The sequence below is a fragment of the Lithobates pipiens genome, unplaced genomic scaffold (genome assembly GCF_037356315.1).
Source record: "Lithobates pipiens isolate NorthernLeopardFrog02 unplaced genomic scaffold, aLitPip1_a1.2 Scaffold_16, whole genome shotgun sequence".
Lineage (NCBI taxonomy): Eukaryota > Metazoa > Chordata > Amphibia > Anura > Ranidae > Lithobates > Lithobates pipiens.
The window spans coordinates 140,304,144-140,322,755 of NW_027507748.1; the positions used below are offsets into that span (position 1 = coordinate 140,304,144).

At 43.1% G+C, this 18,612-nt stretch overlaps 1 protein-coding gene across 1 annotated transcript in view; it reads left to right on the forward strand.

Annotated features, from left to right (window-relative positions):
• The window catches only part of CUX1 (cut like homeobox 1), a 443,218-nt gene that overhangs the window by 163,899 nt on the left and 260,707 nt on the right, over positions 1 to 18,612 (forward strand). Inside the window, 2 exon segments of the mRNA XM_077480526.1 lie at positions 7,329 to 7,353; positions 7,356 to 7,375. Coding sequence (XP_077336652.1) covers positions 7,329 to 7,353; positions 7,356 to 7,375 — 45 coding nt within the window.

Consider the following 18,612-nt stretch of genomic DNA (forward strand, 5'->3'; position numbering starts at 1 on the left):
TCCTGAACCAGATTGCATGGGTGTAAATACCCAATGTGATTTGGTTCCAGTCTGAGCAAAAAAAAGCTCCCTGCACCATTTGATGCGGATGTAGTGCGATTTTAACCATCGAAAATAAATGGGCCCAAATCGCACCATACAGAATCGCATGTGATTTGCATAGGAATGCAGTGCGATACCTGTGTGTATCAAATGCAGTGTGAACTTAAGCTCAGTGTATTATGTAAATGCCAACTGTTGAAACGTAGGCCATCTACTGAAGGATTTCTCTTGTTCAACTCCAACAGCTATTGTATTCTGACTACTGTGGCTATCAGAATGACTGGAGATTGACTGCATCAAATTGGGTACAGCTGCTGTTTGGCTGTCACTTATCCACCAAGCTGCTTTGATTTTCAGATCACAGGAGGTTAGGTGGGAGTATGCCAACGGGGCCACCCTTGGCTCAATTTTTGACCAGTTCATCAGGAATTGGCCAAAATGTGCTCCGTGCATGGCCAGACTAAGTAACAGTCTAGAACAGGGATGTCCAAACTTTTTTCAAAGAGGGCCAGATTTGATGAAGTGAACAAGTGCGAGGGCCGACCATTTTGCCTGAAATTCTTTGAACAGTTAAAATTTGGTCTAAGTGTGTTTATCTGAGCACTAATACATTGCCCAACAAGAATTCTCTTGCCTTTGTGGCTGTATGTGGTGAAGAGATGATCTCAGGCATGTTATTTGGATATGCCGTATTTATCGGCGTATAACACGCACCTTCACTTTAAGAGGGAAGTTTCAGGGAAAAAACTTACATTTTTTTTAAACAAAGAACTGTGAAGCAAAATAAGGGTCAGTGGCCATGAATGCAGCCTACTCAGTGCCCATCTGCAGCCTAACCGTTGCCATGAATGCAGCACCCCCCCCCCCCATTGCCATGAATTCAGCAACCCCCCCCCCCTTTGTCATGAATGTAGACTCACCTTTGCCATAAATGCAGACTCACCGTTGCCATCAGCGCAGCCTGATCCATGCCCATCTGCAGCCTCCGAAGAGATAGGGAGGGGGTGGGATGAACACCAACAGATTACATACAGGAGAATCTGTTTTCTCGGAGGCCTCTTTAATACAAAGTCTAACTCTATGATCGACAGAGCAGTCGTCCAATGGCAGCGCAGGAGACGGGACTTCCTATTACAGAGGCCGCCGTTTAAACAGGAAATTCTCACTGTATGTACGGCACTCGTTCCGCCCCCTCCCTGTCCCTTCCAAGGTAGTCAGCATATATATCTTTTTTGGCCCTTGGCGCTCAGGGATTTGTTGAGGACCACAAAAGATATACATGTCCAAATTACCAGACGGGACGTTCGAAACCGGATGGCAGGCCGGATTTTGGACATGCCTAGTCTAGACACTTATGCTAAACTCACATTACTACTGCAATGTGAATATCTCAAATGTTGACAGTACTAAATCAGATGTTCCTATTCAAACATGAAGACACACAGGAGAGAACCCAGTAATGAACTGACCCTAAAATACAATGCCATAGTGAATTTTGTTAAATATAGATCCGGTTAGTGCACATAAAGGCTTATGTGTGAATATACCTGTAGATGACAGTAAGAAATAATTTACTGGCATAAAAACCTTAGTGGTTGTAAACCCCTTTAAAAAAACAAACAAACCTGCAAGACAAAGGCATAATGAGCTAGTATGCATAACATACTAACTCATTATGAATTACCTGAGATTGAAGCCCCCGCAGCGGTCCTCATTCACCGCTCCAGCGGTCGACATCTCCCCAGGGGGTTACTTCTGGTTATCACAGCTCCTGCGCAGTGATTGGCCAGAACCACAATGACGTCACTACCGCTCATGCGCGCGGGAGCCACTGGTGACGGCATGTACACCCCATTGCTTCAGTTTGCTTAAGTGCACGTGTACCGATGATGTCGGAAAATACAGGGATATCTCCTATGATCACTGTCCTAAACCATGCAGGTTTAGGAGATATCCAGTGTAGCTACAGGTAAGCCTAATTATAGGCTTGCCTGTAGTATAAAGTGGTTGTAAAGGGTTTACAACCACTTTAAACAAAAAATATGGTTGTGTATGTGGCCCTTAGTAGAACTGAGACGTGGATGTAAATCTTCACATATACCCAGTGAAGTGAACAGCCTCAGATGATATACAGAGATGAAACAAATCTCCCTACATAAGTTTTACTTGTATATCTGCTGTCTACAGCTTTATATACTGTTTAGAAGGTACACACGTGTAAGCCCTTGTACACATGGTCGGAGATTCCGACGGAATGTGTCCTATCAGACCATTTTGTCGGATAATCCGACTGTGTGTGGTCTCCATCGGACTGTTTCCAACTTGTCCGTAAAATTTTCCGACAATATGCTCCGATCGGACATACTCCGATCATGTGTAGCCTACTCCGACGGACAAAGTGCCACGCATGCTCAGATCAAATTCCTAGACCAAAGCTATTGGCTACTAGCCTGATCGTAGCCCCGTCATAAGGAAATAACGTTATCACGTTATGTACAATCGGATTTTCCGACAACTTTGTCCGACCGTGTGTTTGCAACAGTTCCGGACAAAATCCAACGGATTTGGTTGTCAGAATGTCCGACCGTGTGTACAAGGGCTTAGATTTTCTCTTCCTGTTCAACACTGCAGTGAAGGTTGAGGATACAGCCAAGACAGCATGAGCGAGTTTGGGGTGGAGGAACTTGAGTGGCCTGCCCAAAGTCCTGACCTCAACCCGATAGAACACCTTTGGGATGAATTGGAGCGGAGACTGCGAGCCAGTCCTTCTCATCCGCATCAGGGCCTGACCTCACAAATGCACTTCTGGAAGAATGGTCAAACATTCCCATAGACACAATCCTAAACCTTGTGGTCTTCCCAGAAGAGTTGAAGCTGTTCTAGCTGCAAAGGGTGGGCCAACTCAATATTAAACCTCATGGACGAAGACAGGGATGCAATTAAAGGTCATCTGTGTGTAAAGGCAGGTGTCACAATACTTTTGGTAATATAGTGTGTGTGTGTGTGTGTGTGTGCGTATATATATATATATAATGTGTGTGTGTGTGTGTGTGTGTGTGTGTGTGTATGTATGTATGTGTATATATATATATATATATATATATATATATATATAATAAATTACATTTTATTTATTCATTTTTGTGGAGGCCTTGGTCTTCATATTTACTCTTCAGTCTAATATGGTAATCATTGGTTATTGCTGATCCTTGGTAATTAGAACTTTTTACCACTAGTATGCTGGTATTTATATGCAGAATTAGCATAAATTTCAGCTGTTCGCAAACAGATAAAAATCTCACGTTCTCTATTGTGAAGACATATATATAAATATATGTTGAAGAAGCGCAGTTGAGTGTGTGTATTCAGGGAGTCTTTATGTGCCATGTAGTATTGATCAGTTGAATCATTACACGGTTGATGCTCCCACAGGCTCTATTAAACACTTAATTGAGAAGTTAAATTATATGCAGGCTTTTTTTTTCTTTGTGCTCGTGGCATAATTGGGATTCTTTCCAAGTTTAAGACCATGCAACAAATTGTATTCATGAGTTAAGCCACTATTCACATTGGGCAGTGGTAATCTATACATTATATTTCATGTATCTACTAAGTCCTGGAGCTGGCTATATACCAACAGATAGTCTTTACATATCCTCCTTTCAGCTTTTACATGTCTTTTACTAGCAGCTGTATCTTCAGTGATTCATCACGGCATAGAGAAAAATGATCTCTTGTACACATCCGTCATTCCTCCTGTTGTAGAGCAAAACCAGAATGGTGGAGTGATGAATATACTGTATATGTACAGTATGAACTTGTATGAACTTTGTGTTAAGATATATATTTTGATATTTTGGTTGGCACAGACTTTTATAATTGTTTTTTTTTTTTTATAACTAAGGACATGAATTTGTAGATGTATATTTATTGATTATATATGATCAAGTGTGAGTTTATATTTATTGGTACATTGATTTCCACGCTTTAACACTGCAGCACATTTTATATGCACTTCTTGTAATACACAGTATATACAGTGTGTGTGTGTATATAGATATTCCTATACACTCTGCATGTAATATACAAGTTTAAGTATCGGTTCACACTGAGGCAGCGCGACTGCCTCAGGCGACCTGGACACGGCCGCTGCAGTGACTTGCAAAACGACTTCTCTATAGAAGTCAATGCAAGTCGCCTCAAGTCACCCCTAAAGTCATACAGGAACCTTTTTCTAAGTCGCCTGACAAGTCGTTCCAGTGTGAACCAACCCTTAGGATAAGTTTGGGATTGCTCACTTTTCAGAGACATTTGAGGAGTAGTGAGGAGGTGATATGACTCCTCCTTAAAGAGCAGTCCCCTCCCCAAAATAAAATTAAAAGTAAGCAGCTACAAATGCTGTATTAGGGCACTTACCTGTTCAGGCATCCAGCGGTGTCTTCACCCTAGCCGATTCTTGAATCGGCTCTCAGGTGCAGGCACTGCCATCTTGGCTAAGGAAAACCAGCAATGAAATCTTGTGGGTTCACAGCCAGTTTCCTACTGTGCATGCATGGATCGTGCTGTGCTTTGTGAATGGGCCTGCTATGGGCGAAGGAGGGGGGGGGGGGGGGGGGGGCGAACATCCGCCTTTACTTCATCGTGGCGAAGGGAGCCAGAAGTAGGAGCAGGTACCTGTCAAAACCAGGCACGGCTCCCCCCCCTCCCCTAAAAGGTGCCAATGTGGCAGCAGTGGAGGTAGATAAGCTTACCCTTTTTGGCGGAGCTCCATTTTAAGATCTGGTTTAACCCTGTAAACGCCACACCACTGTGCCACAACCATGTGTGTTAAGCTGTGTGCAGCTTGGCTGATAAAATTGTGGCTCAACAATGTGTTTCTACTGCCCCCAAGTGCACGTTTAAACAAGTCCTTAGAACAGGAATCTCCAAACTTTTTAAGCAAAGGGCCAATTTACAGTCCTTCATACTTTGGGGGGGGGGGGGGGGGCAGACTATGGCCACTGGCAATATAAATGTTTTTTTCTGGCATCAGTAGGAGTAAACGGTGTTCCATCTTTGGTATTAGTGGGGGAGGAATAGTCCCCCATTGTTTATGTCAGTGGCCGGAATTCTGCCCCATTGTTAATGTCAGTGGCCGGAATTCTGCCCCATTGTTGATGTCAGTGGCTGGAATTCTGCCCCATTGTTGGTCTCTGTGGCCGGAATTCTGCCCCATTGTTGGTCTCTGTGGCCGGAATTCTGCCCCATTGTTGGTCTCTGTGGCTGGAATTCTGCCCCATTGTTGGTCTCTGTGGCTGGAATTCTGCCCCATTGTTGGTCTCTGTGGCTGGAATTCTGCCCCATTGTTGGTCTATGTGGCAGAATTCTGCCCCATTGTTGGTCTCTGTGGCCGGAATTCTGCCCCATTGTTTGTGTTTGTGGTCAGAATAGTGTCTCATATCAGTGGAATGAATAGTGGCCCATATGCCAGATAAAGGCAAGCAAAGGGCCACATTGTACCCCCCTGGGCTGCATTTTGAAGACCACTGCCTTAGAACAAGCACTCAGACCTCTGTACCTGCAGGCACTGTGAAGTAATGCATCCTCAACATTTAAAACAGAAGCTCCCTTTCAAAAGCTTTCCCTTTCAGAAGCTCAACTCATTGCTTTAATCTCTCCCCCCAGTCTGACACATTGTGTAGGAGGATATGTGCCTAGTCTCGGGTACTTAGTAGATGTAAACACCCAATTTTTTTTTAATTAAGACTCATATCTGTTAAAGCAGAGGATGTCATTTCATTTGTGCCCAGTCTTGCCATGAAAAGTTAATCCAGCTCTGAGCAATCCTCTTATCTTTCTTCAGTATGATAAAAGTACACACAGAGAAATAGGTGTCACTTCTTCCCCCTTGCTGTGAGTAACAAGTGATCTCATGCACCAGTGAGAGAGACATTCTGTGTACTTCACATCCCCCCTCCTTTCTTCTTCAGCTCTCCCAGGATTGGCTGCTCCACACCTCAGCATGATTGGGCATGGTGAAGCCATGTGGTGAACTTCCTGGGTTTTGACTGGATGTTGGTGATCATGGGGCATAATCCACAATACCAGCAGACGTTCGGTGTAAGAAAAATAGATGCCTGGCCAAGGGGAGTGTCGAGGTGGGCGGGGAGTCTGACATCACGACTCCACCCACCGAGCCCTGCACAACAGACCTGCCCACAGAGTCTGGAGTATTGCAGGGCTCCAAACAGCTAAAGAGGAGAGATTTGACAGGTAAGGATATATGCAGGAGGCATGTATATCCTTATAGATCAGCGCTATGGAAGTCCTTTAGAAATGAGGAGAGTGGATTTACATCTACTTTAAGCTAGCGCCTAAAGATGAATAGAGTTCTCTTGTATGAGTACAAAACTAGATTAAAATGTATTTTTTTCTTTGTCGGCTTTTAGAAAAAAGATTACAACTTTCCCTTTCCCTATGTATGACTGCCATCTTGCATCGGTTCCCAGTGTTCTATATTAACCTATATAAGGAAATGATTTCTTGCCCACGGCTAACTGTTGCTTGTGGGCACCCAGCTCTTATTTAGCACAAGTTGATAAATGCCACTGGAAGAACAAAATGAATGAATATATTAAACAGAGACAATTTCAAACCGATAATAATTTCTAACACTGTGTAAACGTTTTGATGAATTGGTTAATGCATTGATGAAATATTTAATAAGACATTGGGATTGCTTCATTGCAAAAAAATAAATAAAAAATTGCTTGTTTTTCTTAAGAAATCCTGTGTACTAGCTGCCAAAGAACATGGCTTAGTGCAAGGAGCTTTTAAGAGCTCCCAAAGAACTTGGTTTAGGGGGAAGGGTGACGCCTGCCAAAATGGGGGGTTGTGGTGGGGATACATTTGGCTGGAGCTGGTCTTTAAAATAGACCTGGAAATGAAGGCTGGCCTCTGGAGACCCAAAGCTGCCAAGATCTAAACATGGCCTGCTATTCTACCATTCGCCTGGATTAGTAACAAAAGTTATCATTTTATTGCCAGAAATTTTATTCTATGGGGCATGTTTAAGATTACTTCTCCTATGAGATCCATAATGTGTAAGTATGCAATATTTTCATGCGTATAGGAAATTTCTATGAGCATAATTAAAGTCTAATTTGCCAAGCGGAGACAGCCCGTGGATTCGCCAAGCCACAGGGATTAGAAATGAAGTGTACTTGCTCCTTTTTTTTTTTTTTTTTTTCGCTTGTTACTCTGAATATGGATTTTACAACCCTAATTATTGCTTCTCTACTTTGTAGGACTTGCGCAAACAGGTAGCCCCGTTGTTAAGAGTTTCCAAGCAGAGGTAAGAACGCTTTCAATTACTATCGCTGCTAGAACAAAATGCTTCTTTCTGTTGTAGATACCGTGTTTTATAAGCTCATTTCATCAGAAACATATTAATTATGGATGGACACTGGTCGGCTGGAGTACTTCCCGGCTGTTCATGCCTCTCAAGTTTTCCAGCAGTGCTTTTACTAACGTTGCTGCAGCAGGAGTCGTCTCACTTTTCTTGCTGCATTCTCTCTAAATAGTAGTTATACCCTCTTCTAATGCCTGCAATAAGGGGGGAAGATTTGGGAGCTCACGTTTTAGAGATCTTGCCACCAAATATCATTGACCTTAAAATCCAGCAATTGAATGAAGTCACCACCAGCCTTCTAAGTTGCATCTGGAAGAAGCTGCATTGGATAGAAAGACAGGTATTGGCAGCAGGGAGGAATCATGGCACCTCCACAATTTAAATCTGAATAGAGAAGTACTGTAGCCAATATATATACAGTGTCCTGGGTTGAAATATTTATTATTTTGCAGCCTATATTTATCTGCAGAATTGTTGCTTTAAAATATATGAATGCAAAGACAAATATTTCATAGTGTTGTCTGTGACAACTAGCACAATTTAAACATATCTCATGGGACACAATGAATAATTAAAATTAACTATAAGTCATTTATGCCATTTATAAAGCTGGCATCCTGTACTACCTTGATGAAATTGGCAAGTAATGTGGACATTCAGATTTATAGAACATGAAATTATTTGTCCTTTTTTCAGTGTAATGTTTAAATATACACTAAATGAAGAGTACATCACAATTATACTGTGTAATGTTTGTTGTGTAGATGAATGGCATTTTTAAATGTCTCCACACTCATTTGCTCTAGAACTCAAAAAAAGCTCATATAGTGAATATGTTCTGATCTTGTAATCCTTAATATACAAAAATGTATGTTTATATGAACGGATCTTTTGTGTACTGACCTGCGATTTATGTGACTGAATGGTATATAGAATTCCATGGCTGTTGTATACATATATAATTTATAGCCTTATTATTTGTAGGTTGAAATCACAGTATTTAAGACAGTTAGGGGTGCACCGAATGGAAATTTTGGTGCCGAAAATGCAGTATTTAAAAAAAAAAAAAAAAAAAAAAAATATATATATATATATATATATATATATATATATATATATATATATATATATATATATAATATATAAAATTGTATTATATTTGACTTTAATATCATAATTTTAAATTAATATTACTTTATTGTTGGCCATTATTGGTACCTTTTAGTGCAAGAAAAATACAGTCCGCAGTCTCTAACCAGCTCTTGTATCATGTCCTCAGTCTCTTACCTAAACTTAAACACACTGCTAATAGTATTTCCATTCGGTGCACCTCTAGCAGACATGATACAGGAGATGAATGCAACCTTGCCAGTGCCTGTCAGATGCAGCCTCCCAATGCCTGTGCATGCCAGATGCTGCTTCGCATCGCCTGGGCATGCCAGATGCAGCCTCGCAGCACCTGGGCATGCCAGATGCAGCCTCGCAGCACCTGTGCATGCCAGATGCAGCCTTGCAGCGCCTGTGCATGCCAGGTGAAGCCTCGCAGCGCCTGTGCATGCCAGATGCAGCCTCGCAGCGCCTGTGCATGCCAGATGCAGCCTCGCAGCGCCTGTGCATGCCAGATGCAGCCTCGTAGCGCCTGTGCATGCCAGATGCAGCCTCGTAGCGCCTGTGCATGCCAGATGCAGCCTCGTAGTGCCTGTGCATGCCAGATGCAGCCTCGTAGCACCTGTGCATGCCAGATGCAGCCTCGTAGCGCCTGTGCATGCCAGATGCAGCCTCGTAGCGCCTGTGCATGCCAGTTGCAACCTCGCAACGCCTGTGCATGCCAGATGCAGCCTCGCATCGCCTATGCATGCCAGATGTAGCCTTGCAGTGCCCGGATTGGACCGACGATCTCTGTGTGTCACGGAGCTGGATTTGAATTTCCCAGCCACAGGAACAATGTCCTGGCTCCTGTGATCAGCTCCGTTATACACAGACATCGCCGCTCTGTGTGAGGAGGAGAGAAGGACGACTGGGGCATGTCAGAGTGACACCCCACAATGGGCGGTACCCAGGATGGACCCCATCCCCTTTTCGGCGCTCTATCTGCATTTTTTTTTTTTTTCGGCTGATAGTTTTCAGCGGCAGAAATTTCGGTGCACCACTACAAGACAGTATATAGGTAGTGGATTTCTGTGATAGAGACCGGGGTCATGATACTCTGAAGCCCATTATGGGCCTGGAGAAGCTCCAGAATGCAGCATTGTACCCTTTATTTTTATATTCCTTAAAGTACAACTAAAGGCAAACATTTTTTTTTTGTTTTGAATAAAGTGAAGAGGGATTAGAACACCGTCTTTGTCCTCATTATGGAGATTCGCCCTCTCTATTTGTCCCGTTTACCATTATTGAAAGTGAAAGTTAAAAAGAAAATCCCAAGTTTTGGATTGTCCCCAGAAAAGTAATAGTGGGGAAATCTTCCGATAGGGACACTAGTTCTAGTGACCTGGGGATCCTCAAGAGATTCCCTTAATTTACAGGGATTCCCTTTCACTTCCTGTTTTGACTCTGGGACAGGACATCAAGGGAGATCTCCCCAATGGGATAAAGAATGTTAAACTAAACCTTACAGGGGTTATAACCCTTCCTTATGCTATCAAAAATGTGGGGGGGGGGGGGGGGTTCCTATAGATCTACATGGATCTATAGATCTACTTTAATATTTACCTTGTCTGGGTTTCTTTTGACATTTGGAATTGATTTTAGCATTCTGGAAGGGATGATGCTGCATCTGTCCCCACCGGCTCTAACAATGAGAACTGAGCGATCAAACACCGCTGATCGCTCAGTCCTCTGTGCTCCCTGAACAGAGAGCTGGTGACTGTCAGTGAGACTTGCGCAGCTATAAAAGGAGTGTTATCTAACAATTTTACTTTTCTTGAAACATGGGACTGCAGGCCACACCTTGCCCATTACCTTAGTTCTCAGGATACAACCATGTAGCTTAGTAATACACACACACACACACACACACACACACACACACACACACACACACAATATTTTGGCCAAAAATTGGCCACGGTAATTTTATTGGTTTAAAATTTTTGTACAGATAAACATATTAATTCAAATACTCAGATGAAATTAAATATACAGCAAGCCCAGTTTTCAGAACATGGGTTACTCAACCTTTATTTAACAAAGAAATACATCCCCCCCCCCCCGATTCTGAGGTGACCCAACCACATAAAATATACCGCGACAGGGAGGGAGTGAGGGAGCTTCTTCTCCAGTAGGTCCGGCCGATGCAAGAGGAAGTAGAAACCCTCAGCAGCCCTTTTATCACTTCCCCAGGGGCTTCCAGAACATTCTCTGGATTCCAATTGGACCACCTAGAACCTAATGCATATATTTAAAGAGACAGTACCCCACTAACCTAAACACTCCAAATCTATGCAGCTAACCTGCATCTTTACCATTAACCAGGGCTGGGTGGCCGCGGTACCAAGAAAGTGGGCTCAGATGGTGCACCCTCTTTTGTACGTTCCAAAAGTTAGTAAGGTGCATATGTGATGCATAACACCTCATATGTCCATTTGTAAGATTGTTTAGGTTGAAAGAATTATGTCTGTGGTGCTATTTTGGCTGAGTTTTCAGTTTACTGCTGTTAGTAAAATTAAAGACCGATCTGTGAACTTTTTTCTAAACCAACAACTCTGCATATGGCCAATAAAATGTGTAATGGAATTATGTAGCACTGATATGAGCAATCAGAGGGGTAAGTAGGAGAGGGCAGCAGGGGCACCTTGCTAATACTGAGGGGGCAAAAATATTGAAACTGCCAGTAAGCTTTGTCCCTGAGTACTGATCCTTACTCTGCTATTGCAGCCTTTTTATCTTGGAGGTACCCTTGAAATAATTTTCAAGTTTTATTCCCCATGCACACACGCATTTTTTACAGCGTCAGGACTTTTTTTTATTTGTTTCAGCTTAAAAACTCCTCCTAATGTTATTCTATGGCCTCAGGCACACACAGGCTTGTAGGAGCTGGACGTGGTATAGGCATTTTCAAGCTGGAAAAAAAAGAAACGCAAGGCCAGAGCGTTCTGAGGAATAACCTACAGCTGTAAAAACGTCTGACGTAGCTTAACGCTGGTTACAGCGTAAAGCCACATCAAGCCTTTTTTTTTTTTTTCTTTTACATGTGAAAATCAATGGTTCCTTATGAGGACTGTCTTTACTGATTGATGCATTTCAGCCCATTGATTTGAATGGAAGGCGCATCCAAGTTGGATCATGAGGATCTTGAAGTGAAACCCCACGCCAAAAAAAAACAATGAGCGAGTGCCCCCCCTTTTGGGCCATATCAGGCCAGATGCCGTCAACATGGGAGGATTGTAGGTGCTTAGGGGCAGGGGATGCTCTAACAAGGGGGCCCCCAGGTCCCCCCCCCCCCCGCTTATGTGAAGTCCTTTTTATTATTAAAAATCTTCCTCCAGTCGTCTTCTCTGCTGCCGTCTCCCATCATTGTGCCAGCCCCGCTGTTTCCTATATAGCCATGGGGGCATGGCCACCTGGTGATATCACCCTTAGACCCTACCCTTTGTTACCTCACAAGGGTGGGGTCTAATGGTGACATCAACAGATGGCCACACCCCCATGGCTATATAAGAACCAGCAGAGAGCGGAGCTGGCACAATGGCGGGACTGGGATGGCAGCTGAGAAAATGGGAGCTAGAAGACCTGAGGAGAATTTCTAATAATAAAGGACTTTTCAAAACAGTTTCTTGTTTATATTTGCACCACATTGCCTTTTTTGGTGGAGAATGGGTAGGGGTAGATGCTCTTTCACATGGGGGCTGAGGGGGGGGCGGGATCTGGGGGTCCCCTTTCTGAAGACCCCCACAGCCAATGGCCAGGGTTATTGGGAAAAGGCTCTCAACATGGGGGACAAGGGGCTTTGAGGTGAGCGTGTGCCCTGTTATGATCCAGAAGGGGGGTGCTCACTCCCCTCCCCTCTCTTTCCTGACCTGCCAGGCTGCATGCTTGGATAAGGGTCTGGTATGGATTGGGGGGGGGGCATGCTGTTGTGTTTTATTTTATTTTATTTTCATAAATTTTGGCGCAGGGTTCCCTTTTGAAGATCCATAACAGACTCAAAGATCCTCAGAGCACAAGTCTCACCACAAAGTTTGATCATCATGATTCGACTTGGCTGTGACTTCTATTCAAATCAATGGGCTGAAAAAAGCTACTAAAAGCATGTTTTACGGACACTTTTTCCTGGCGTTGGCAGTGGCGTTGCAGCTCGCTTTTTCTAACGCCCTGTGTGCTGGGCACTTAATGGTACATATTAAAAATGGGAAAATAGGCACACCTGTGAAGTTTGCTTTTGGTTGTTTGTAGTGCTTTTTGTTGTGTGTTTTTGCACACGCGATTTTACTGCAAATTGTGTTTTGCATTTTTTATGCTTTTTTTCTTTTTTTGTCCAATTTGTTGTTGGCCAGATTAAACACTGCTAAATTGTGGCAAAAACACACTGCATTCTTTTCTGCAACTTCTCCATTGAAGTCTAATGAACCAAAATAAGCACAGTTTTGCATTTAAAAAAGTCACCGACTCTTTCCAAAAACAGTGGCTGAAAAAAGCATAGATGTGAACGTGTCCCATAGGAAACCATGTTAAATGAACTGTAGTTCGTTTCTGCAAAAAACATAGATGTGAACCAGGCCTAACTAAAGGCAACCTTTTTTTAGTTTTCATTGCTGTCTGTGCCCCATTAAGGAGATTCACCTCTCTATTTGTCCTGTTTACCATTATCATTGCAAGTGAAAGTAAAAGAAAATTCCATATTTTGGGTTGTTCCCAGAACAGTAAGGGCCGGTTCACACAGGGGGCGACACGAGGCGACACGACTTGCCGTGCCGCGACCTGACAAGTCGCCCCCGTTCTGTACAATGGAACCGTTCTGAGAGGAGCGACTCGAGTCGCTCCGACTCAGAAAAAAGGTTCCTGTACTACTTTTGGGCGACCTCGGGGCGACTTGCATTGACTTCTATACAGAAGTCATTTGCAAGTCGCCGCGGAGGTCGCGGCGAGGCAAGTCATGTCGCCTCGCATCGCCCCCTGTGTGAACCAAGCCTTAGGCCTCATGCACACTGGATGTTTTTGGATGTTTTTACAGCTGCTGTTTTTGCCTTGACGGTTTCATTTTTTTACAGTTAACAAACTCTCCAGCGTGTTATCCTATGTGTGCATGGTTATCAACTGTTTTTGGCTGGAAAAAAACACCAAAACTATTGGGTTCTGAGAGGTGTTTTTCAGCTGCAAAAATTCTCGAATGTCAAAAAAACACGGATAAACACTCAAAAATGCAACTTGCTAGCGTTTTTAATGTTTTTGATCCATTGAAAAAAAAAAACTAATAAAAAAAATGCAAAAAAAAGCTATTGCAAAAAAAAAAAAAGTTAAACTCACTGCAAAGCTACTGGCATTTTGTGTCAATTAAAAGTTAATGACACCCCCAAATCAGTTTGCAGATCGCAGTGCGACCTGCAAATTCGGCCAGGAATCTGATTGCATGGGTGTGAACACCCATGCAATCCGACTCTGCTGCGGACCAAAAAAGGGTCCTGTCCGAGTTTGGTCCAAATGCGATGTGAATTCAGCCATACTATCTGTATGGTTGAATTTGCATACCACACAGATCCCATGTGATTTGCAGTGCCGTGCAAATCACATCCAATGTCGGACATTGCTGCAGTGTGAACCGGCACTTAAATTTACCTACTTGCCTGTCTGCCCCTGTACAGTGAGTTGCACATGTGCCGCTCACTGTAGAAATTCAGCAGTGCTGAAGCATACGGCACTTGCATATTCATGGCATTGACGTCATATCGGCCCGGACAATAAAATCGGTAATCCATACTTGGAAGCTGGCCAGTCTAAGATGTCAGCAGCCTGCGGGGAGCTCCACTATGCCATATCGCTGGTGCCAAGGTGAGTATCGTTTTTGCTTTAGGGAACCCCTGCTAAATTTATATCTATAGCTCATTGTACATTAGCACGGTCTGTAAGTTGTAGGTTGAATAATGAGTAAAGAATGTGTATGGAATACCATTTTTTTTTTTTTATCACCTTCCTTTTCTATGACAAATATATTTTCATATTAAATAGTCCCTCAAAGACTTCTGTCCTCTTCTCTCTGGACTACTTCTGGGTTCCAGGTTATTGGCCTCTGGCTTGGCTGGTGGGGGAAGACATGATCATGACTCATGCATGTTGAGAATGCATGATGAGCTGCACAGACACAGCACAGTGTACATGTAATTGTCTTCGGCAGGCCATAGATTATGGGAAATATTCCCCCATCAGCAAAGTCAGTGTTGATGGGGGAGGGGGGGATCCCTCTCGCTGCGCTATTGTGTTCTCCCAGCGGGGGCGTAGGAAGCTGTCACTGCCAGGTGAATGCATGATAAAAATTCAACATACTGGTTGTACCCAAGTCGATCGAATGAATCTCATATATTGTAACTATCTATGACCAGCTTTACTTATTTTGTTCATGTTTTTATAGAGTAATTAAAATCTAATTTATTTTAGTCATTATTCATTAAGATTAGATAGATTTGATTCTATTTTAGCTTTGTTATTGCTATTGTGTCCCTGAGAGAGTGAAGGATATTTCTCCACCTTCCATTGTCACTGGGACAGAAAGTGAGGGGCATTCCTCCTAATTAATCCATAAACAGCAGTGAAAAACCTGGCTGAGGTTCTAAGCCTTGCCCATCCTGTCCAAAAGAAAAAAATTCACTGTAGTTCCACGTTAGCCATTTTCACATTGTGCATATTCTTTACTTTCTTTGCTGCTACTTATGTAGCTTATCCACACCTGATGACATTTTGCTGCAGGGCTGAACAAATACAGTCTTTTCATAGAACTTAATTCTGTTTATATAGTCAGTCTGGAATTAAGGGCATATGAACTTCCAATAACAACTTTTCTTCTTTTTTTTTTTTTTTTACTTTTAGTAAGGCTGCTTTCACACTGGGGCTGTGGGGCCGTTAGCGGTAAAGTGTTGCTAGTTTTAGCGGCGCTTTACCGCTGTTTAAGCAGCGCTTTTCGGCTGCTAGCGGAACGCTTTTAACCCCCAAGAAGGTGTTAAGAAGGGGTTAAAAGCTTCCATGTTGCGGCCCTTCCAAATCGTTTTTCAGGCGCTTCCGAAGGGCTGCCTATTCATTCCAATGGGCAGGGGCAGTGTAGGAGTGCTGTATACAGCGCTCCCAAACCGCCCCAAAGATTGCAGGACTTTTTTTTTCCCATCCCGCAAGCATACCGCCCCAGTGTGGAAGCATTCAGGCTTCCACGCGGAGGAGGCATAAGAGCCAGTTTTCAGGCGCTATTTTTAGCGCTAAAATGCCTGAATACTGCCTCAGTGTTAAAGTAGCCTAAGTCTCGCCATTAACAGTTATGCCACGTACATACGACCGGACTTTGCGGTAGACTAGGTCAGACGGTCTTCCCGATGGACTTTCGGCAGAGTTTCGACAGGCTTTCGAATGGATTTGGCCACACACGAACAGACTAAGTGCGATCATAAGTCCGTTCATTTTGAATGTGATGACGTAAACGGGACTAAACAAGGAAGTTCAATAGCCAGTAGCCAATAGCTGCCCTTGCATCGTATTTGGTCCATTGGACCAGCATACAGACTAACGATTGTCCTGATTTTAGTCCGTAGGATAGATTTGAAACATGTTCTATTTCTAGGTCCGTCTGATTTTTTTATTAAAACGATCAGACTAGCCCACACTCAATCGGATTGTCCAATGGACTGACCCCTTCAGACCTAGTCTGCCGGAAAATCCGGTCGTGTGTACGTGGCATCAGATTTCTCTTGTTCAATCCACAGCCTGAACAAAAGAAGATTAATAGATTTCCACCCACAGCTGCCTGGATACCCGAACAGTGACTGCATCTGATAGGATGCTGATATTTTTCCACCTGGCTCATTTGGTTTTTTTAAGGCCTCATGCGCACCAGATATAACCGGATTTAACACTACTGTTAGGCGTGTGTGGCCTTTTTTATTTTTCTGCCTTTAAACTCCCCTGCATGTTCACCTATGTGCCCATGCACACATAGGCGATTAGAGGCAGAAAAAAACTCCCCACTGCCAGCCCATCTAGGAGCAGCAGCAGTTTGGCAGGAAAAAAAAGTGTAAATGTGCATTAACGCTAGGAGTGTTATTTGAGCGTTAATTAATTTCAATGACCAGAATAAATTATTATTCTGGCCAATTAAATGAATTAACGCCCAAGCGCTTGACGTGCATAAACGCATTAAACTTGTTTAAAAGCTTCAAGTGTTTTTCTACTAAAACACTGCTGCCAGGAGGAAAGGCATCTAGGAGAGATGGCCAAATGTCCAGTGTGTGTGCGTGATCAACTTTTGTCAAGCCAGGTGGTGCCAGCAATTTTCTACAAAAATTGGAGCTGTGCATGGCTTTCTAGAAAAATACCTACTCAAAGTGTAAGTAAAGCCCCCCAATCATTTTCAGCCAAGGAAGCTGCCATCTTTTCCTTTGTTTAATCTACAACTGCCATGATACTTGCACATGTGATCAGTTATGACACCAGCCATTGGATGGTTTGACAGTTTGGTTGAGAGCACAACCAATGGAAGTGTTGCGTTTCCGGCATGTGTCAGAAATTAAACTGTTTTACATTTACAGAACATTCTTTTTTGTTTTTTTGGCTGCAGCTGACCTTATCTTCGGGAAGATAATAGCTGTCTTTAGGGAAAATCTGTTGTTAATGTTTGATAACGGGTTGTAACTAGTGATAGCAGCAGCTCCTCGTTTTCATTTGAGATTTCATCACGCTATGGGTCTACTGTTAAATATATATATTTGCTCCCATACATACATAGAGAGGTGTAATGGCTTGAACTGTGGTATCCAGAGGTCAACCTTTGGCTTACCACTTATTTTCGTGTTTAGGAAGTTCACTATAGGTAATATTTACAAAAAAATCTAGGGTGATGATGATACTTCATATTGGAGGTGAAATGTACTCCTCCTGTGGTGAATAGTGTGGGTGGTTTAAAGTGACTCGTATATCACTATGTAGTTGAAGGTCATGTTGACATTTTGTTCCTCCTTGCATACGATCACTGTGACAAGTATAAGGCATATACTATTTTGCCTCCCATTGCTGTCATCAGAATCGCGCTTTTTGATTTGCTTGCCACATACTCCTTTGTTTCTGGTAATTTGGTATTTGCCATTTTTTCGTCTATATAACCCTTCTAATGATTTTTGTGTGCATTTTTCTAGTGTCTAGTATTTTTATAAACCCTTTAGCGATTGACTTCTGTCAAACAGAGACAGCCATACACTGATCGAAATTCGGCCAGTCGCTGCTGAACCTGATGACTTTTGATCCATCTATGGCCAGCATAATGCCTAGCAGTTGTATCACTGTCTCCCAATGGCTGCTTTTGTATCCATCCTCTTAGAGTCTAGTGTTTTATCTTTGAGAGTTTCTGGTAATTAGTGTTCTTGTGCAAATATAGACCTTGGGCTGAATACGCAAAGGTAACACACCAGGTCTGAAATTACAGCGACATGGCTGAAAATAAAGATGTTTATTCTTGTGGTAAAGCTTTGTGAATTGAACATCTTGTCTCTGGTGGTGGCACGGTACATCAGAGTGGGGTACAGGGCCCTGTACCATTTGATCGCTGTGACCAATCACATATGTAAACAAAGGCTTCATGTTACGGCCAACATTCTGTTTCCTCACACATCAATTGGCTGTGAGAGAACCTAGTGTTTTGCACTGATTGGTTGAGTTTTTTTTTTCTTAGTAGGATTTCACCAGAGCAGCCAACAGGTGTCCCTGATCACTAATCACCCCAGTGTACTGTCGGTGCCCCTAGGCCAGTGCAGCCAACCAGTGTCCCTGATCATTACCTCATCCAACCAGTGCAGCCAGCAACAGTGTTCCTGTTCACTGCCACACCAGTCCCAGTGTCGATGGACCATTACAGAAAGCAACAATTTTCTTGATTGCAAGCCACACCAGTCTCAGTGTCACCAGACCAGTGCAGCTAGCAACAATGTTCCCGATCTCTAGCCACACCAGTGCCAGTGTCACCAGAGCCAGTGCAGCTAGCAAGAGTGTTCCAG